Raw genomic sequence first — 21,334 nt, forward strand, 5'->3', positions numbered from 1 at the left:
TGGCTCTGCCCCAGGAAGTGCTTGGCTAGTGTTGGGCGTGGCTCTGCATACCCTATCCGGATGATGGTCTGCCACTGCGTTACAGGACGTGGACACTGCCTTCTTGGTGAAGGCTGACCTGGAAACCAACTTGGAGGCTCTAGAACACGAGATTGAGTTCCTGAAAGCCCTGTTTGAGGAGGTATTCACGGCCACGAGGTCTTCTGGGTGATCTGTCAGGCTAATTCCAGAGGGACATTGGTGGACAGGAGAGCCCAGACAAGCGCTAGAAGGACATCTCATGCACTCAGGGAGTGAGACTCCCCAAAGTCATCCACATAGATGGTTGTCAGGTCTCCCTCAGAGAAGCTCTGGGTTACCATAGGGATAAAGGGCAAAGACGAGGCAAGGAGGATAAGGAACACGGAGCAGGCTGGGGACTATAGGCCGGGAAGAGTAGGAACTGTAAGTAGTTGAACATTTGCGTGGCTTCTTCTCATGGCTGCTTGGTACTCACTCCTCCTGCGTGATCTCCTCAGGAGATCAGCCTGCTGCAATCTCAGATCTCAGAGACTTCAGTCATTGTGAAGATGGACAACAGCCGGGAACTGGATGTGGACGGCATCATAGCCGAGATCAAGGCCCAGTATGACGACATCGCCAGCCGCAGCAAAGCAGAAGCAGAGGCCTGGTACCAGTGCCGGGTAAGGCTGAGGTGCATAGGGGCTGAGAGAAACATCAGAGCAGAGGAGGGAGCAAAGGCAGAGAGCAGGGAGAAGCAGAAGACAGGGTCCCGGTGCTCTCTGTTCCAAGAATAACTAAAGACCTAACATGTCTGGGCCACTCCCCAGCACCAAGGAATCCACAGAAACCTTGGAAACTGCTGTTTCTGCCAGGTCAGGTCTCTGCACAGCAGAAGGATCCCACACACAGGCCAGCCCTGTCACCAGGGTGCCAGGTCCCCGGCTCTATTTATCCATAGACTCACTAGAGTGGCCCTCTAAGCAGCATGCAATCAGTGTAATTGGTATTGGTGGCAGAGAGGGTTCTGAGCTTCACAGTGTAGGTGGAGGCCTCTGGCTTGGGTGTTACTGGTGCTGGAGCAGAAACAGTGATTAAGGGTGCTCCAGACTTCGTAATTAGGGGCTTGCTGGGAGGGCAAGGGGAGCCCTGGGGCAACTGGATCTAACAAGTCATGTCATCTCAGCCTCAATGGCTTGTCTGTGTAATGTAGTATACATACTCTCATCCCCTGGCTCCCAGGGCCAGCAACTGCTCGTTGAGCATCTCTCACGTGCAGAGCATAGAGCATGGAGCTGCAGATGCAGCAAGGGGACCAAGATGGGCAGAAAGCCTGCCTTCCTATCATTTTCCTTCTTAGAGACAGAGCCAAGGTCAGGCAATAAACATGACAGGGTACCAGGGTACCAGGGAGGGGTGTCATGTGGTGACACACAGAGTCACCATGAAGAGGATGAGGGAGGGTGACCCTCAGAGGTGCTGTGGTGTGTGGCTTTAAATAGGATAGCAGAAGATGGTGAGGGTAAATTGTCCCTGTTGGAAGGAGTCTATGCTCCCATCGGGAAAGACACTGGTCCAGCCACACCCAAGTCCATGGGACCACTCAGCAGTTTCCAAGGACAAGCAGAGGGCTTCCACAGGTAGCAGGAGGGGCAGCACATGGAGTCTGGACAAATAGGGGCATTGACATTTGACCTACTCTTAAAGGACACATGATGTCCACAAGCAGAGGGCAGGGGAAGGGCAGCTAACTTAATTTTTTTTTCCACTTTGAATCTGATTTCTGATTGTTAGTTTGTCTGCTTATTCTTTTGAAGTCAGCCAAAGCAAGACATCATATGGCTTTCGTTTTGACTGTCCAACTCCAGGTTGAACATACAATCCTTCTAAAGTCCTCAGGACATGGAAAATGGAAATAGCCCTCAGGAGAGCTCAGGCTCTGGGGCAGAGAAGGGGCCAGATGCAAAAGGAGGAATCTAGGAGTGTAGGGATCAGAGATTGGGACTGCATGACATAGGAATGAGAGCAGCCTCATGAGGCCCCTGGCATCGATGAGAACCGGAAAAGGAACGGGATGCGGGATAAGTATGGTCATGGAGCACAGTCGTGGAGCACCTAAGCTAGGAAGAAATGGGATGGGATGTGGGATAAGTATGGTCATGGAGCACAGTCGTGGAGCACCTAAGCTAGGAAGAAATGGGATGGGATGTGGGATAAGTATGGTCATGGAGCACTGACATGGAGCACCTAAACTAGGAAGAAACAGGATGTGGGATAAGTATGGTCATGGAGCACAGTCATGGAGCACCTAAACTAGGAAGAAATGGGATGAGGGATAAGTATGGTCATGGAGCACAGTCATGGAGCACCTAAACTAGGAAGAATCAGGATGTGGGATAAGTATGGTCATGGAGCACTGACATGGAGCACCTAAGCTAGAAAGAAATGGGATGTGGGATAAGTATGGCCATGGAACACAGTCATGGAGCACCTAAACTAGGAAGAATCAGGATGTGGGATAAGTATGGTCATAGAGCACCTAAGCTAGGAAGAAATGGGATGTGAGATAAGTGTGGTCATGGAGCACAGTCATGGAGCACCTCAGCTAGGAAGAAATGGGATGTGGGATAAGTATGGTCATGGAGCACTGACGTGGAGCACCTAAGCTAGGGAGAAACGGGATGTGGGATAAGTATGGTCATGGAGTACAATCATGGAGTACCTAAGCTAGGAAGCTATTGGGCAAGAGGCTGGGGACAGTGAGGAAGAGGACAAGAGATGACATGGTGAAGGGCCAGGGTCTCTTCTTTCTGCCCCGGCAGTATGAGGAGCTGAGGTTGACAGCTGGGAACCACTGTGACAACCTACGCAACCGCAAGAATGAGATCCTGGAGATGAACAAGCTAATCCAGCGGCTGCAGCAGGACATTGAGACAGTCAAAGGCCAGGTGAGGTCCCGGAGTGGCCGGGAGAACCCACCAGAGGTCTGCTTTCCTGCTGGGCCATGCAGGGCGCAACAAACCTTGTCAGTGAGGAAGAGACAAGCCCAGGCCACCTTGTCTCACAGGAAGCAAGCTGCCTCTACAAGCTACCCACCAGCCACATGAGCAGCCCCACAAAGTCTGGTTCCCTGCTGTCAAAGACGTAGTGAGGCAGAGGACCAAATTTAGTCTCTCACTCTGCAATCCTGACGTGACTAAGTTGCTTATAAAATTAGACCTACTAAATTCTCCTAGGCTTGTGAGATCCAGCCAGTCACTACGATCTACTTAATTAGCCACAACTCCATCCCTGTTCCTCTGTGTTTCTAGTCCCAGTAACACCTTCCTGTGCCCTCTCCCCAGCGATGCAAACTCGAGGGAGCCATTGCCCAGGCAGAGCAGCAGGGGGAGGCCGCCCTCACTGATGCCAAGTGCAAGCTGGCAGGGCTGGAGGAGGCCTTGCAGAAGGCCAAGCAGGATATGGCCTGCCTGCTCAAGGAGTACCAGGAGGTGATGAACTCCAAGCTGGGGCTAGACATCGAGATCGCCACCTACAGGCGCCTGTTGGAGGGCGAGGAGCACAGGTGAGCACAAAGAGGCACCAGAGCAGCTGTTATCCTGCCTCCCTAGGGCAGCTGCTGCTGTCAGCATCCTACAGTCTAGGGAAGCAAAGCACATCTTTCTGTCCCGGCAGAAACACAATGAGAGCAGAAAGCAGGGTTCCCTTCGAGGCAGGAGCCTGACCTCTTTTCCCTTCTTTCTCTAGGTTGTGTGAAGGCATCGGGCCTGTGAATATCTGTAAGTAACTAAGTCGTGAATCCTGGACTCTGGGTCTGGGATTTTGGTAGAATTCCCAGGTGGAAACCCACCACATTCCACCCAGCCCTCCAGAGTTTCTCATATCCCCACGGGATGAGCTTGTCTGCCATACTTCCTGTGTGGGTGGAGAAAATCCAGGAGGGCTGCCTACCCAAGCCACCATCTGAACAAAGGGTGCTTTGCTGTTAGCAGCAGGTTCAGGAGAGAGGTGCAAGGCAAGAAGAATCTGAGAGGGGTCATACATTAGTCCCAGCTTCACCCAGGCTCCAGGGAAAGAGGGAGTGGATATATGGAGTGCTTCCAAGCGTTGGGTATGATTAGAATGGTAGATGGGTCCTTAGAGGCAGAAGTACTGTGAGGTTCAGAGACTGAGGTGGCCCAGGGTGGGTGCTGGTCCATGTGGGGCACTGAGCATGCTTTCCTGTCCCCACAGCTGTCAGCAGTTCCAAAGGTGCCGTTCTCTATGAGCCCTGTGTGGTGGGCACGCCCATGCTGAGGTCCGAATACTGCACCGGGACCACAGGTGTCCTCAGAAACAGTGGGGGCTGCAGCGTGGTGGGCACCGGTGAACTCTACATCCCCTGTGAGCCCCAAGGGCTCCTGAGCTGCGGAAGTGGGCGGAGCTCCAGCATGAAGATGGGGGTGGGTAGCAATTCATGCAGCCGCTAGTGTTAGCGCTACTCAGATTCTGAAAATCCTAGATATCATATCTTTACAGGGCCGAAGACCAGACTATTTCAAAACTCTCCCTTCCCACACCAACTACACATTGCCCTAGGATACTCCTGGGAGCTGAGCTACTCTCAACTCCTGCTCTGCCCTAGGATACTCATGGGAGCTGAGATACTCCCAGCCCTGCTCACATCTTCAAAGCCACACTTCACATACCTAGATGCAGACCCCAAGATGGACATAGAGTATGTGGGGACACAGAGAAGGGGGCTTTATTGTCTTTGTCACCTGGGGTAGCAAGTCAACTCTAATATGGTCAAGAGAATGGCTATAATCTAATCCATTTCTCTCCAGGAGAGATGGCCAGCTGGACACACTATAGCTCTACTTTGTAAAAGGCTCCACACCACTTTCCTCATGACAGCCCTGTCCTTTCTACCCCATACCCAAGCCTTCTCAGCTCTTCTCCCTCTGACTCTCAAATACCTAAGAAAATTGAACTCATAGCACCCACCTGAGTCATGAAGTGCTATAAAAAAAAATCAAAAGGACACCCCATTCGCATTCTAAATCTCAAAACCAAAGTCTACAATCAGAGCTTCAGGGTCACTGGGCACTGTGTCTCCTGAGCATCCAGACTCTAGGATGGTGGGTTGTTGAGCTCAAAGTAAAATACAGCTTATTGGCAGCTGACGGCAAGACATGCCTAAAATGAAGGTAATGCTGCTCAGACAGTGAAGAGCCAGTCTTGGTTACTACGCCTTAGCCCAAGCCCCACCTACCTCTGTACATAGCCACTGCTTCCTGCCCCCCCCCCTTGTTTAGTCCCCTCCAGTTTTGAGGCTTGGGTCAAATAGAAGCACAGTTCACCCATACAGTGGTGTGGGGCTGCCCCAGTCACTTGGAGGCTCATTTAGGTTCTGAGAGAGGGAAGAGATACTAGGCTGACATACAAATCCTGTGTGCCCGGAGTTCAGGTTCTCTCTGAGGAGTCTCTGAGCTGCCTGTTTTCAATAAACTGACTCTGTTCACACTCTAGAAACCAAAAATGTCTCACCCTGCTCGGTGTAGGGTTGTGATAAAGGTAAGGGAACTCACAAGGAGCCCTCAAGGACTTCAGTCTAGGGACAGAAATGAAGGAGTTACACTTATGGGAAAACGTCACATACATGATGTATGAGTGGCCTGTGGAATAAACATGACGCTGTACAATTCATACCAAAAACCTGCATATCACACATGTGCAAGAACCTCTCCATGTTATGAACAGCACGTGTTATGCACAACGTCTCCATTTCATGGACACACATATATCTAGAGGTCACTCATATGACCCCATCATTCTATGTCAAGACGTATCATCTCCCATCTCCACCACTCGTCCCCATGGCCTCAAAGCTCCCACCTGGGGAAAGCTCTGGAAATGAGTAACATCTGGCCTGGGAGGAAGATCATGACACTCCCCTAACATCTCCTCATTTAAGAAGCCAAAGGACTCAGAGCCAAACCTGGAGGCCAGCTGTCCCACCCTTCATGAGATCCTAGGACCCTCCCTGCTGGCTGCATTTACCTCAGAGTTCACCCTTCCTCGAGAGCTTTCTGTCCCTTGTGGTGGCCCCTGCTGGAATCAGAACGAGCCTCCTCCTTCCCACCACCACATTCAGAGCCTCCATCTTATGCAGAGCCCTGAGCTAGAGGCCCTGAGATGAGAAACAGGCCATGCTAACCTCCGAGAATTTTGAACCAGACTGTGCAACCATAGATAATATTCAAAACAAGCTAGTGATTGTGCTGAAAGCCAGTCAGAGAGGCTCACAGAGACCCAAGAGCAGAGTGTGATGAGAAGCCTGGAGCTGCAGATTCTAGGCAGCTTATTTAAAAGAGTTCTCTCATCCATTTTTTTGTTAAGGCAATCTATTTTTGCTTTGTGTTTTACTTTTGAGATAGGGTCTCTCTATGAAGTCCTGGCTGTCCTGGAACTTGCTGTGTAAACCAGGATAGCCTCAAACTCAGAGATCCTCCTGCCTCTGCTTCCTGAGAGCTGGAATTAAAGGCCACCACACCCAGCCAACAACAGATATTATTTAGTATCTGCCTGAGTCAGGCTGCCAGGTGCTAATAGTACAGAGATGAAGGAGACATCCCTCCATGTAAGTAACAATACTAAGGACCCTTAGATAGGATAGAGAGGCAAGACTATGGGGTACCTTTGCCAGACCTGTGCCAAGGTGTGCCACTAAGAAATTATGCCACTCAACAGATCTAGTGTAAAAGGTTTATTGGGGGAGGGGGGAGAGCAAAAGGCTGCCTTGGAGTGAGGACATGAAAGAGACAGACAGACAGACAGACAGACAGACAGACAGACAGAAAAGGAACAGGGTTGGGGGGAGATCTGGGGTGACCAAGACCTTTTATGAACCACTCCTGCTACATCTGAAGTACTTAGAGGTGTCAGGTGATGATATAATCTGCTGCCTGTCCCTGAAATTAGGCTGATGGAAATACCTGATTGCTAAAACCTGTGACAGGATGCTAACTGGCACAATCACGGCTGAGAAGGGACTGTTGGTTTCCAAAATTATTACACATAGAGTTACCTAGCCAGTCCACTCCTAGATACATACCCAAGAGAAATGAGCATCTGTTTCCACAAAAAAAAAAAAAACCTGCTACATTGTTTATAATAACTAAGACTTGGAAACAATTCAGATATCCATCGACAGATGAGCAAAATGATATGGCACAGTCGGACAATGAAATGTTACTTTATTCCTGAGAAGGAACAGGATGCTAATGAGTGCTACAACATGGGCAATCCTTGAAGCATAAAAAATGAAGGATAACTCCTTAGGGCCAGACAGAGAGGAAGCTAGGAGCCGCCAGGGAAATAATGGCAGCTGCAAACATCAGTGAACACATGGAAACTTTACCAAGTCCCCTTAAATAAGCATGTTGTGTGGAGTCGTGCATTGTATTCTGGGGCTTTTAAGAGCAGCTTAATGGGAGTACAAAACTGAAGCATTGATTATAGTCCGTTGTCTGACATAAATGTGGCTGGGTGGTGGGGGCAGGGCACGACAGAACTCAGAGTCAGCAGGATGCAAGTTTCCCCCAGGAAGAGCAGCAGGCAGCAGAAAAGCCTGAACCTCAAAGGTCTGCAAGACTGTGGGGAGAGAGAGGCTTTTACTGGGAGGCACAGCTGGCAGAGGCATAGCAAGGGAGAGCCTCCATCTCTACCTGCCCCTGTGCCTGCCAAGCTCCCTCCAGGGTTCTGGAAACAGGAATGTTCTGGCTTGGAGTCAGCAACCAGCCCCTTTGAGACTTTGGTTCCATGTCAGTGGGGCTCCTAAGAGTGTTTGCTGAGACGTGAAGGTCTCCAAGCAAGTGCTACACCCCAGCTCAGGCCTGGTTACCTATCAGGGGCTCCACACATCTTCAGGTTGTGTCATCTTGCGGTGACGCACCCTCCCTTCCACAGTGTGGGAGGTGATTCACAGCAGGCAGAAAGTGCCTCCTGGTGGTGACCTGCTAATTCTCATCTCACTCTTCTCAAAAACACCTCCCTCTGTGCAGCCCCACTGGGTGCCAGGGGACAGGAGGAATCCCCTAAGCTGGTGGGTTGCATGAATCTCATCCTTGAGCCTCACTGAGGGCCCCAGTAAAGACAGCTGGGGAACAATTAGCAGAGCTGTGAGGAGGGTGGGAGGAGCTGGAAGTGAGCCCTGTATCACTGTGTCTGCCTTCCCAGGTGTCTTCCCCTGTGCCTCTCCCTGTCCTGACTCCCAGAGCTTGTCCCTAGAATCCTCTACTCCTGTGCTTCCCAGTGGCCCTTCCTCATCCAGTCACCTCAGTGGTCCCAGGCTCACTTACTTCAGCCTCTTTCCAGCTAGGGTTACCAAGCACTCAAAAAAATACCCTGCAGCTTAGGTTAGGACAATGGTTTCGAAAAATGGCACTGTGATTCCGGGGGCTAAGAATTGTACATTCAAGGCCTGTGTGGAGTACAGATAGTTCTAAGCCAGCCTGGGCAACTTAGTAGGGGATGAGGGGGTGGGAATATAGCTCAGTGGTAGACCAGTTGCCTTACATGCATAAGGTCCTGTGTTCAATCCCAGTACAGAGTGGGGCAGGGGTGGGGGAGGAGAAGAGAAGGGAATGGAGGGGAAGAGGAGGGAGGAGAGGGGAGAGAAGGGAAGGGAAGGGTTAGGAAGGGGAGGACACTGAGCAGAGGAAGGGAAGCTGGGTCATCAGAACCAAAGGGCAGGAAGTTGCTGCCCTGCCGGCATGATTGCAGTCAACACACGTACCTCGAGAGCACGGTGCAGCTCTGTGGAAGCAATCTGAGCCACATACTGCCAAGAGCAACATTTCCACTCTGGCTGGTTAAGGGGGGTAGGCAAGGGATTTGAATCTGGCCAGAAAAACTTATCCTTTGTTAGGTAGTAGTGTTGCCCCCAATAAAAGTAGATCAGTCTACCTCCTCTAAGGAAACCTTTGGAGACTTAGTCTGAAAAGGCACAGACAGGAAAGTTCTGGACAATGGTGGCTTCTGCCTCTCACCCACCCGCCCAGCCACTTCTGAGGGGGCGCTTCAGAACTTGCTCTCCAGGCAGGAGCAGGTCTCAACAGGAGAAGCTCAGGACAAACTCATGCCCAGGCAGAAGGAGGAGTTCAGCAAAGCCTCCTCAGCTCCTGGGCTTCCCCTCCTACCCTTCCCACACACACCCCACAGGCCCAGCCAGGCCTACCCAGGCTTCCTGGACCTTCCCTGACTAGCTAGGAGGGGGTTCCCCTCCCCTCCCACTCAGACGGTCTCCCTCCTCCCCGTGTCCCAGATAGCATCATGATGACCCAGCAATGGAGACTCAGTCACACCACCGAGGAGAGGCAGATCTCTGGGATTACACCCAGGGTTCCTGACAAGAGAAACTGTCACAGCAGCAAAACCTCCAGCCTGGAGTTGCCAGGGCGACTCCTCCCCCCCTCCACCCACCACCCCTTAGAACACAGCTCAGGTCTGTGTTATGCATCATCTAGCAAAATAATGGCTCAGAACTATAAAGTGCTGATGGTAACAGGGATGTGCTTGACTGGCCCCAGTCACTCCCTCCCACCCTTCCTGCTTACGATGCAAGGAAAACCCGGATGAAGACAGCCCAGGAATGCCTAGGGGGGAAATGAGCATCTTGCAATGGGAATGCGGGGTACAGTACAGAACCAGGGGGTCTGCTCAGATGTAGATGGAGGATTGGGCCGGAGGGCCAGCAGCGAGAACAAACGTGAGGAAACTGAGCCTCAGGCAGGCTAACCAGGCCCCTGAAGGTCGCTGGCAAACCACGTACCAGGGTGATGTTTGCCCATTAACACTGGCGAGGGTGTGGTAGTGTTATAAAGCAGGGGTTTTTAATGGAAAGTGTTATGGTTTTTTAATTTCTCTGCAGACAGGTACTTCTATTACTGTACCTACTCACACCAGAACACACTGACCCAGACCACACTGCTATGGCGTGGTGAAAGTGGAATTATATCCAGTCTACCCAACTCCATCCTGGAGTCAAGCCTTCCTCCCTCTCTGGTTTCCTTCCTGCACCCCTCTGGCTCCTCCCCTTTCTACCTCCAGTGGGGTTCTCTTGTCTTCTTCCCATTCTCCCATGATTCTTTGCCTGGCCTCAGAGACATGGAGACCCCTCTTATCCAAGCAGGCAGAACCAAATCCCAACCACCAAACCTGGAGAAAGATCTGGATCCATTCTATGACCTCTCAAATTTCTGTGCCCCTGGCCTCTCCAGGGACACCTCCATCCACTCTGACGCCTGGAGGATCCTCTTCCTAAAATACACGCAAAGCCAAATGCCCGAATATCTCACTCTCTCCTTTCTCTGCTCTGTCTTTCTGTTTTTAAACCCCAGAAATGTGTCCATTCATTCAACAGCTCGTCTACACACCCTCCCACCATCCAGTTCGGGAGACATGATAGTGTTGCTTCCTAGAGCTAGCTCTCCAGCCAGGGTAGAGAGATGATTGCAGACAACCCCATGCAAGAGAGTGCTTGAGTGATGAGGAGTCCTCAGGAGAGAAGGAAGCAGGGGAGGATGGCAGGGAGCCCCAATAGCAGGTGAGAACGTGGCGTAAAACCAAAGACCTGAAAGCTGTGAGAGTCGAAGCAGCCCCAGCAGTAAAAACAGCAAGTGATAGATGTCTGTAGCAGGAGAGTCCGTCCTGACTGAGCGATGGACAGGCAGGAGTGGCTGGGGCAGAGTGGGCAATGGGGCAGTGTGGACAGATGCAGTCAGAGAAGGGACTGAGAATCATTACAGAGAGACATTGGTTCTGAAGGTGCTCCGCAAAGGTATGACCTGCTTTAACAGGCCTTTGAGGGATCCCTTGACCATGGTGTTGAGAATGCTCTGAAGGAACAGAGACAAAAGCCAGGGACATCGCAGTATACCCAATGAGGAGCAAGCCATGGGCTCCAGCTGGCATGGCAGCACGGAGCAAGAAGCACCCGAGGACCAGGTCTTGTGAAGATGGGTATGTGGTGGATGGAGGGAAACACCGAGCAAAGCACAAAGGAAAGAGTGGTCTTAAGACTTAGCACAGGAGCTGTTGCAGAGACTGTGAGGCTGGCAAGGGGAAAATACACAGTAGGAGGAATCAGGGGGAGTTTGGCATGTGTATTGTTTGGGGTGCCTGTTTGATATCTAAATAGGAGATATTGGTTAAAACAGACGCTTAGGGATCTGGAGAGGTTGCTCAGTGGTTAGGATTACACACTGCTCCTCCAGAGGAGTCAAGTTCCATTCCTAGTGCCGACATTGAGCTCAAAACTCATTATAACTTAAATTCCAAGGGATCCAACATTGTCTTCTGGCCTTCATGGGCACCTGAACTCTTACATACATACCTTCACACACACACACACACACACACACACACACACACATAATTAAAAATAAAATAGAGCTTACACAGGACACAGAGTGCAGGGCCAGTCCAAGGTGCAACTATGCAGTGGTGCTCACTGACGGACAGAATACTTAAAGTCTGAATCTGTGTGATGTCACCAGTGTATGGTCACAGGCAAAGATGAGAAACAGTCACGGGCACTGGGCAGGTAGAGCCTGGAGATGGGACCTGCTAAGAAGACTGAAAAGGAGTTGGGAGGATGCAGTGCCTGGAGGCAGAAAGAAGGCCATGCTTACAAGGTAAAGGTGGACTGAGTCAGGCATTGCTGCTGGGTCAAGGGAAGTGAGGGCTGAGAAGACCACGGAGGTCATCAGCAGAGTCCACTGCCGATCTTTTCTGGAAATATTCTCCTGTTATTTATCATTCTTCTTCCTCTTTAGGCAAACAATTGAGAGAACAAATAATGCTCACCTGAGTAGGCTTCTCAGAAAAAGCACTGATACAATGATATAACCTTATATGTAAATGTATGTGTATATGTCTTCGTCAGGGTTTCTATTCCTGCACAAGCATCATGACCAAGAAGCAAGTTGGTGAGGAAAGGGTTTATTCAGCTTATACTTCCACATTGCTGTCCATCACCAAAGCAAGTCAGGACTGGAACTCAAACAAGTCAGGAAGCCGGAGCTGATGCAGAGGCCATGGAGGGATGTTACTTACTGGCTTGCTTCCCCTGGCTTGCTCAGCTTGCTTTCTTATAGAACCCAAGACTACCAGCCCAGGGATGGCACCACCCACAATGGGCCCTCCACCCTTGATCACTAACTGAGAAAACGCCTTACAGCTGGATCTCATGGAGGCGTTTCCTCAACGGAAGCTCCTTTCTCTGTGATAACTCCAGCTTGTGTCAAGTTGACACACAAACCCAGCCAGTACATGTGTGTATGTGTGTGTGTTGCATACAGACATGTATCAACGTCTGCCTATAAGAAATGTATCCCAAACATCCAAGCAAGCACATTTCCCCAACCACAAAACAAGGACAAATTGTGTTGTGTGCTAGAATGTGAAGGATGAGCAGAAGCATGAAGTCCTGCATATCTGCAGTATTGCCAACAGTGATGATCTCCGTCGGCTTAGAGCTTTTTGTTTTGTACCCAGGTACTTATTGCTCTGTGTCTGTAACCAAATCAAAGAATCAAAGAAACCCGATCAAATGAGTGGTTCCAGGAACCTGTGAGGATAGGGCTGTCACTCAGCTCCGGGATGTACCTGGGGTTGAGGAAGGGGACTCCAAGTCATGTGGGTGACTGTACACATAGCACATGGGGCAGAGTAGACACTAAAGAATAAATGTCCTTAAAGGGTCTCCAGTCAGAAACATGTCCACATTAGCCCCAATGAGCTCAGCTGAAGCTAAACCCCAAAGGGTAGCTGTAACACTGCTAAGGGGTCTTCTGAGCACTGACTCTATCCAAAGAGATGTATCAAGCAGTTTTCATATGCATGATTTCTTGGAGCTGTGCATACCCCGTCTCCTATGCACTCCCCCTCCTGCCTAAGAGAGGTAACTCTGGGTTTCTACATTCCTTCAGAGCCTCTGACTAGAACTGTTAGCATTCTAACTCTCTGGTGGTTAGCCACACTTAGAGTTGGGGGAGGAGAGGAGCCTTTGGATTTATGAGCAAAGCAAATTAATGTCCCCATAATGGCCATTGCGGTAGACTTATAGGGAAAAATAAGACCTTAATATTTATGTGTTTATGTGTTTTTAATGTTTATAGGTTGCCTGCTCCAGCCCGCATCCTGATGAGAATAGGTGTGTCTGAATTGGTTCATTGTGAAGGATGTGAAGAGTTTCTGCTAACTACCCAAGCTCATAAATGCCTTCAAATGGCTTTTTTCATTTTTATGAGGCCAATCCTCATGTCCACACACACATAAAAGAGGTGAGAGGGATCCACTAGCCTCACAGAGACTCTCTGCTCCAGCTCACCCTACTCCTCATTGCTCCTCAGCTGCCATCTGCAAAGCCACCATGTCTTGCCGCTCCTACAGAGTCAGCTCTGGCCGTCGGGTGGGAAGCTTCAGTTCTTGCTCTGCAATGGCCCCTCAGCATCTGAATCGCTTCCGGGCAAGTTCTGTCTCCTGCAGGGGTGGGCCTGGCTTCCGGGGCTTTGGCGGTTTTGGTAGTCGGAGTGTCATCAACTTTGGATCATCCTCACCCCGGATAGCAGTTGGATTCTCTCGTCCTGTCCGCTGTGGAGTTGGCTTTGGAGCTGGCAATGGGATGGCCTATGGCTCTGGTGACGGGAGTGGCATTGGTCTGGGCTTTAGGGCCGGCAGTGGTGTTGGCCTTGGCTATGGTTTTGGAGGCCCTGGTTTCGGTGGCCCTGGCTTTGGTGGCCCTGGCTTTGGCTACAGAATTGGAGGAATTGGAGGCCCATCAGCCCCCGCTATCACAGCTGTGACTGTTAACCAGAGCCTGCTGACACCCCTCAACCTGGAGATTGACCCCAATGCTCAGAGGGTGAAGAGAGATGAAAAGGAGCAGATCAAGACCCTCAACAACAAATTTGCCTCCTTCATTGATAAGGTACCTTGCAAGCTTAACCTCTGCAACAGGCACTGAGAGTTAAGGGGTTCTGGGGTGCTCTTCCCTTCAAAACAGCTGGTCCAGTCTGAGCCATTGCTTTCCACCCCAAGCCCTTTAGGCATCTGCCAAGGATATGGAGGGTTGAATGGCTTCTAGATTGTTCTGCGCTGAGAATAGACAAGCCAGAGGAACTGCTGCTGCCTCATGAGACAGACTAAGATGCTGGCCACAATTTCTGAGAAAAAAAAAGAAAGAAAGACCATCCAGCTAAACCTAAGGGCATCTGGTCAACCCTGGCTCTACTTCTCAGTCACTTAGGCATGTCTCAAAAAAGAAAGAAAGGCCATCCAGCTAAACCTAAGGGCATCTGGTCAACCCTGGCCCTACTTCTCAGTCACTTAGGCATGTCTCTCGCACAGGCGAGGGGATTTCAGCCAGGTAACCAGTTGGATCACGCTGAAACTATTTCATTCTTTAAGATCACGGCGGCCTGGGGGAGATTTTCATAGTTTCTGAGGCTAATGGAGAATGGAGTGAGTGATATTTACATAAAAAGCAAAGAATCCACACACGCAACATAGACTATGTAGACCTAGTCAGGATTGAGGAGAGTGCAGATGATCACCAATAGCTATAGAGAGAAATAATGGTGTCAATCTTCCAAAAGCAAATACCGGGTAGACCATGTCTACATGGAGAGGAGGCTTGGTTTCTGTCAGGAGATGGGAGAGAACCTCTGTGACCTCATTTTACTTTTGAGCCAAGGAGCTCAGTTGACAGAATATCGGGGATACTGGCCATGGTGTGCAATCTGAGGCAGTCACCTCCAAGAACCATGATGATTCCTAATGTAGTGCCGTCATCACTCTGTGTACTCTGCTGGGGATGGCTGGCTTCTATTCCCAGGTACAGGCAAGCCCAGCAAAAGCCTCATGTTTTGTACTCCCTCAGGATTAGCTGATACCTCGCTTAGGTGCGGAGGGGGAAATAAATACTGAAATGTCTTTATTACTAAATATCTTTATTAACTAGTTGGGTGTGGGGAGAGGGTCACAGACCCGCCCTCCTGGCTTCTGGTGAGTTAGAAGCATAATATAAGCCAGCAGAAGGAAGAACACAAATGATATGACACGGAATCTTTGCTGACCATCTGAAGACCTACTCTGCACCGGTGCACTACCAAGCACCTTAATGTGTTTCCTTTGCTTCTCGTACGTAGGTGAGGTTTCTGGAGCAACAGAATAAACTCCTAGAGACCAAGTGGAGCTTCCTCCAAGACCAGAAATGTGCCCGGAGCAACCTGGAGCCTCTCTTCGATAACTATATCAACAACCTGCGGAGGCAGCTGGATGTCCTAGTCAGTGACCAGGCTCGGCTGCAGGCAGAGAGGAACCACCTGCAGGACATCCTTGAGGGCTTCAAGAAGAAGTGAGTGTTCCTGAGCTGCCCATACCTGTGCCCTATGTGCACCTGTGTCCCATATGCCCCGTGCCCTATGTGCACCTGTGCCCTATGTGCACCTGTGCCCCATATGCCCCGTGCCCTATGTGCACCTGTGCCCTATGTGCACCTGTGCCCCATATGTACCTGTGCCCCATATGTAGCCCAATGCAGATAAGAGCAGCTGCACAAATGAGAATTAGATAGTTGTTGGGTACAAAATGCAGCTCTGGGATGCATGGGGACAGTGATGTGGGAAGTGGGAGGGTGAGAGGAGGAGAGCCTCTGTGGGTACTGAGGAAGTGGGGGACTTGACCTTGATACTACCAGTGGGGATCAATAAGTTGACTCTGGAAGAGACAGCTTTAGTTCTGGAAGGAGTGCCTACATTAACCATTGGGCTAAATCCTACTTCCTCTGTGCAGAGACCCTGAGTTGTCTCTCACGGAGGAGTGTAGCAATGGTCCAGATCTCAGACCGTAAATTCCAGGTGAGAAAGTAAGGGATTTCCTGGGCCACCAGCTTAGAGAAAGTTTTAAAGGTAGGACTAAGGTATGCTAAGGTGGCAATAGAGAACCATGTCCCTCAACAAACCAGGATCACGTTGTAGGATTAGTGAGGGCTCGGGGATAGCAGGAGAGAGGGCTTACCCACATCATCTCCATGTTCCCAGGTATGAAGAGGAGGTGGTCTTCCGGGCCAATGCTGAGAATGAGTTTGTAGCGCTGAAGAAGGTAAGGGGATGCAGTGAGGGGAAATTCTATATGGAAGCACATGTTCTCTGGAATTCCAGCTCCAGGCCCAGAAACTTCCCTGCAGTGGCTAAAACTGCTCACCCAAATAGCAGAACCCCAAAGATCACAGGCTCCCTTCAAAGTTCTGACAGGTCCACATATTATTTGAGTTTTGGTACTGAAATTGAAAACAATTTCTTGAATGATCAAGGCTTTTTTTTTTTTTTTATTTTTATCTGTAAAAATCATTCCGTTTATCAGTGTGTAGACAACTTGGAAGAATTAGTTCTCTCCTTCCACTATGTGGGACCCAAGGATTGAACTCAGGTCTTCAGGCTTGATGGCAAGCACTTTACCCCCTGAGTCATCTCCATGGCCCCTTTCTTGCTTTTAAACAAACCCTGGATAAGGCCCAGCAACCCCTGTGTGAGCTTCCACATTGCAATAGGGAAAGAGACCCAGTAGGAACTGATGGCTCCCCCTGCATGCCGTCGGACCCTTCCTAGTTAGGAGGTCTGAGCAGCACAGGGTCATTCCTCTCTTTTTTATGCAGGATGTAGATGCAGCTTTCCTGAACAAATCTGATCTGGAAGCCAATGTGGATGCTCTGACCCAGGAAGCTGAATTCCTGAAAGCTCTGTACGACGAGGTGAGGCTCTTCTCTAAGAATTCAAGGCTATGACTGCTCAGTCTGCGTGCCCTAGGGGCTGAGTCAGGCCTTCGGGTTTCCAGATACTGGTTTCGTGTGTCTAGTCCTACTCCCACTCAGATCTTCGTGCTCTCTGTCACTGTGTCTGGAGGTGAGGAAGGCCAGGGAGGTAGGCGTCTCTTCAGCCATCTTAGGCCTGACAGTGAACTCTCATCATCTGTGGTCCAAACCTTCATTGTCCAAGCTAAAGACTGAGTTTGGGAATGCCTGAAAAAGCAATTTGAAGGAAGAAAACAAATGCATCTGATTTTGCTAGACAAACCGATGCCATTTGCTTCCAAGTAACCTATTTAGTCTGAAGTTGAGCCAGACAGAGACGTAGCGGATGGGCTCACCAGGGTGGAGACCTTGGTTCACTGAAGATTCTGGATCTAGGAATCTCCAGGCTCTACTGTGTTTTAAAATATCATTACTTCTTAGTGGACCGTGACCAGCCCCAGACATTTTGTGGGAAGATAAATGTGAATTTAAGCAGCTGTCAGTCTGATCACCTGAGGTACCCTTGATTTTGAGAGTCATCTAAGCCAAAGCAGGTACTGAAGTTCTGGCCTGAGCTTATGGCAAGGGTCTTAAAGTCAGACTCAATTGCTTCTCGAGCATGTCTTTTTTTTTTCTGAGCCCCAGGCTAGGTAGGAATGAGGTCTCACACAGTCACAAAGCAGGAAGCAATGCTCCCTGTCCCTGATCCACAGGGGACCCTGTGGCAGAGTCCCAGCTGCTGACGGACCACTGAGCCCCTCTGCCCTGCTGCTTCTCCGATACAGGAACTCCAGTTGCTACAGTCACACATCTCCGAGACATCTGTCATTGTGAAGATGGACAACAGCCGGGACCTGAACCTGAATGGGATCATAGCCGAAGTCAAGGCACAGTACGAGGAGGTGGCGAGACGAAGTCGTGCAGATGTGGAGTCCTGGTACCAGACCAAGGTGGGCGACGGGAGACTGGGGCAGGGGTACAGGTGCCCTGGGGTGAAGACTTTGGTCTGAGGTCTTCAACCCAGACTGTGTGTGACCAAAACACTGCACTCTGCTCCCCCAGTATGAGGAGATGCAGGTGACCGCTGGCCAGCACTGTGATAATCTACGTAACACACGGGACGAGATCAATGAGCTGACCCGGCTGATCCAGAGGCTGAAGACAGAGATCGAGCATACCAAGGCTCAGGTTGGGAAAAGAGGAGAAAGCTGTAGAGGAAGGGAGGCAGGGGCCTGGCTTTGAGGAGCACCAAATTTGGTGAAGGGAAAGGACCTACCAAGACCTGGACACAAATCCAAGGGCTGGCCATAAAAACTTTCTGGGAGACAGGTATATGGACTAGAAGGAAGGTCTGGGGCTGATTCTTTAAGTAGGGGAAGCAGAAAGAATGGAAGAGTCTGGATTCCTTAGGTCTCAAGGCAGTAGAACCCCAATGGATATGGAGAATGGGGAACAGCAACACCCCACCCCCTGCTGACCACAATCACTATTCCTGGAAAAGCAGCCATGGAGAGCTGCAACCCAGGCCTGGCACCAGGTTTCACAGCATCAGTTAGGGCAGGGTTTCTAACCCTGAGTTCCCAGCAAAGCTCACATACAAACTCCGTTCTCTGCAGTGTGCCAAGCTAGAGGCCGCCGTGGCTGAGGCGGAGCAGCAGGGTGAAGCAGCCCTCAACGATGCCAAGTGTAAGCTGGCTGATCTGGAGGGTGCCCTGCAGCAGGCCAAGCAGGACATGGCCAGGCAGCTGCGGGAGTACCAGGAGCTCATGAATGCTAAGCTGGGCCTGGACATCGAGATTGTCACCTATAGGAGGCTGCTGGAGGGCGAAGAAATTCGGTGAGACCGGGAAGGAGTGAGGTCAGACTTCTAGAAAGTTTAACCAAATAAGGGGAGGGAACCAGGTGAAGAATCCTGGAATGATCAGTCTTTAAAGAGAACAATACATCCTCCAAAACCATTAGTCGGTTGCCCTCGGCATGGTTTTAGAAGGTGCTGTGCTGTCAAACGCAGTTACAGACAAGCTGCACCAGGTCATAGGCATTTTGCTTGGCTGATTCATTTGTTAAAATAGTAATAGGTTGTCAAATAGTTTAGTTCAACAATTTAGAGGCAGTGTCTAGATACATGGCGTGTTTCAAAACGCACTAACAGTTGGGGGTAAGACCCACCAGTTTCTGGTCTACCTAGGCAAGAAGCCCCTGACAGCAAGCAAGTCCATAGCTCATAGGAATTCATTTGTCTCATTCTCTTTCCAGGATCTGTGAAGGTGTTGGGCCAGTCAACATATGTAAGTATCTCGCCTTTTCTCAGCCCATGTCTTCTCTCCCCTTCAAATTTCCTTTTGGCACTTGTGGGAGTCGAGAAGCTCCCAAGATAGCTAGTCTGGCCAAGATAGTCAGGGAAGAAGGAACATCAGTGTCCTTGGACTGGGAGAGAGTCCTCAGCAGAGGCTCGCAGCACAAAAAGTAGACAATGGTTTATGTGACTCTCACCAGAAGAGGTTTCTGGAAAGAGAGTTTTGGCTTTCAGTGGTACTGAAGGCCACCGTCACAGATGTAACAGAAAGACTGTGTCACACAGAGGTGACACGGATAGGGCAATGATAAATGGAAGTCACCTCCCACCTTCAACCTCCTGCTGCTTCTAAGAGTATAGACTCTTAAAAGTATAGACTGTCCCCAAAGCTGGCATGATACCGCGCCAGCACTGTAGAGCAGGGTGAGCCTCCGCTCTGTAGAACTCCAGTCTTCTTGAGAAGGAGAGTGCTAGCTAATGTCACACTGGAAGGATACCAGCTGTACTCTCAGAGAAGAACCATGATTTGCTGGAAGGCAGAGGGTCAGCAACGGCCTTCTGCAGAAGGTCAAGCCCAGAGGTCACAGGGGCGGCAAGGACTCCGGTGCAACAACAGAGAAGATAATGTAAAGCATATAGGCGGGGACTACTTCAATCAAGGCTAAGCTGGATCCCAGTCCCGATATAAGGGCTTATGTCTAGTGGAGCAGTTGAGCTACAGAGTAGAGACATCGGTAGGGCAGAGATGGCTGTCCAGGGACTGGTGCTGGCTAGATTTCTTGTCTGATGGATACATACGAACAAGCAAGATGGATAGTATAATGACAGAGGAGCCACCGTATGGTTCTATGAAGGTTATTGCTTCAGTGTCTGGATGCTTGGCTTCTCATCTGATGTAGGACACAGATACATTGTAGTTTGTATACATGTGCACACATTAATGGAAGCCAATCTGTGGGCATGGACAAACACCTGGGGAGACAACAGCATCTGTCCATATCCATCTGGGTGTCTGCTTTTCATGTAGTCTTGGTTTGGGGGCCACTCAGCCAGTGGCTGGTGAGTCCTGGAGTCAATATTCCTTTCCTTTCTTCTCCACAGCTGTGAGCAGCTCTCGAGGAGGGGTACTGTGTGGGCCCGAGTTGGTCTCTGGATCCAGCCTTTCCCACAATGGTGGAGTCACCTTCTCCAGCAGCAGTGGCATCCGTGCCACCGGAGGGGTTCTGGCTTCCTCCAGCCTGAGAGCTGGTGGGGACCTGCTGAGCTCTGGGACCAGAGGAGGCTCAGTGCTGGTGGGCGATACCTGCGTTCCCAGCAACCCCTGCCCACTGCCCACTGAGGGAGGCTTCAGCAGCTGCAGTGGTGGTCGTGCTAACAGAAGCTCCAGTGTACGTTTCTCATCTACCACCACCTCCCGCAGGACCAGGTACTGAGCACCGAGCCCCGGGGGCCACTTCCTGGAGAAGAACCAGCTGAACATCCCCTGTTCCTATTCCCTGAGGTGCATAGACTCTGGTCCTGAGGGATTCCACCCACTCTTCCTGCCAGTGCCCAAACCTAGCCCATGTTCTCCTGAAGCATTCTTCCTTGTGTAGACACACAAGCCCCAACCTGAAGGGCACCAGCTTCTCCCTAATTCCTTTCATTAGGCTCTTCCTCAGGCTCCAGCCTCAGTAAATGTATGTATTTTCAGCACTACTACAGAAAGTAGTGCCTCCTGGGGAGAGAAGGGTCAAGGGTCATTCAGAGCCAGCATGAGCACAGACCCCTGGGGCCTGCAGGCATCCTTAGCCCATCTTGTTGCTCCCTTTCCCCTTCCCTGGCAGAAGATGCTTCATTATTCTTCCCCTGACCCCAAAGGACACACAGTCCTTGGTGGCTCCAGGGATACCTAAGTTGCCATAATGGTTCTCCTCCCAGTGGCTCATCCGGGCCATTTCTCTTACGGTTGTTGGTTTGTCTGCGGTATGTGGGTCTGACAAGTAGCTGGAGTTCGGATAGAGAAGTGGTCTCTTCAGCTCCGTGTGCCTTGTTCTTGTGGTGATATGAGGCCCAACTCTGTGCCCTGTGGTTGCAGCAGGGTTGTGTCTGCAAACTCTGGGAGTCTGGGGGTGGGTGAGGGTCTGTTTGTACTACTCTTTATATTCCTGGGTTTTCAATAAACTTGCCAAGCTGACTTCACCAGGACTCTGCCTGTTCTT

The 21,334-nt window shown here is 50.5% G+C and overlaps 2 protein-coding genes across 2 annotated transcripts in view; both read left to right on the forward strand.

Annotated features, from left to right (window-relative positions):
• Nucleotides 1-4,469, forward strand: part of Krt82 (keratin 82) — a 10,062-nt gene extending 5,593 nt beyond the window's left edge. Inside the window, exons 4-9 of the mRNA XM_028782207.1 lie at nucleotides 86-181; nucleotides 519-683; nucleotides 2,823-2,948; nucleotides 3,345-3,565; nucleotides 3,748-3,779; nucleotides 4,234-4,469. Coding sequence (XP_028638040.1) covers nucleotides 86-181; nucleotides 519-683; nucleotides 2,823-2,948; nucleotides 3,345-3,565; nucleotides 3,748-3,779; nucleotides 4,234-4,469 — 876 coding nt within the window. The remainder of the gene's footprint in view (nucleotides 1-85; nucleotides 182-518; nucleotides 684-2,822; nucleotides 2,949-3,344; nucleotides 3,566-3,747; nucleotides 3,780-4,233) is intronic.
• Nucleotides 4,470-13,417: 8,948 nt separating this feature from the next.
• Krt84 (keratin 84) lies at nucleotides 13,418-20,566 on the forward strand. The gene is made up of 9 exons (XM_028782198.1): nucleotides 13,418-13,975; nucleotides 15,195-15,403; nucleotides 16,089-16,149; nucleotides 16,703-16,798; nucleotides 17,623-17,787; nucleotides 17,900-18,025; nucleotides 18,454-18,674; nucleotides 19,094-19,125; nucleotides 20,235-20,566. Exons 1-9 carry the CDS (start codon nucleotides 13,418-13,420, stop codon nucleotides 20,564-20,566), a joined length of 1,800 nt encoding a protein of 599 aa, XP_028638031.1.
• The last annotated feature ends 768 nt before the right edge of the window (nucleotides 20,567-21,334 follow it).

Source organism: Grammomys surdaster, unplaced genomic scaffold (genome assembly GCF_004785775.1).
Source record: "Grammomys surdaster isolate TR1022 unplaced genomic scaffold, NIH_TR_1.0 724, whole genome shotgun sequence".
NCBI lineage: Eukaryota > Metazoa > Chordata > Mammalia > Rodentia > Muridae > Grammomys > Grammomys surdaster.

Excerpts from the sequence above, each read along its gene's own strand:
- Krt84 (XM_028782198.1), top strand. The coding sequence starts at position 13,418 with ATGTCTTGCCGCTCCTACAGAGTCAGCTCTGGCCGTCGGGTGGGAAGC. Across the intron at positions 17,788-17,899 it reads AGTCCTGGTACCAGACCAAG|TATGAGGAGATGCAGGTGAC; the intron begins GTGGGCGACGGG and ends CTGCTCCCCCAG. Across the intron at positions 18,675-19,093 it reads CTGGAGGGCGAAGAAATTCG|GATCTGTGAAGGTGTTGGGC; the intron begins GTGAGACCGGGA and ends TTCTCTTTCCAG.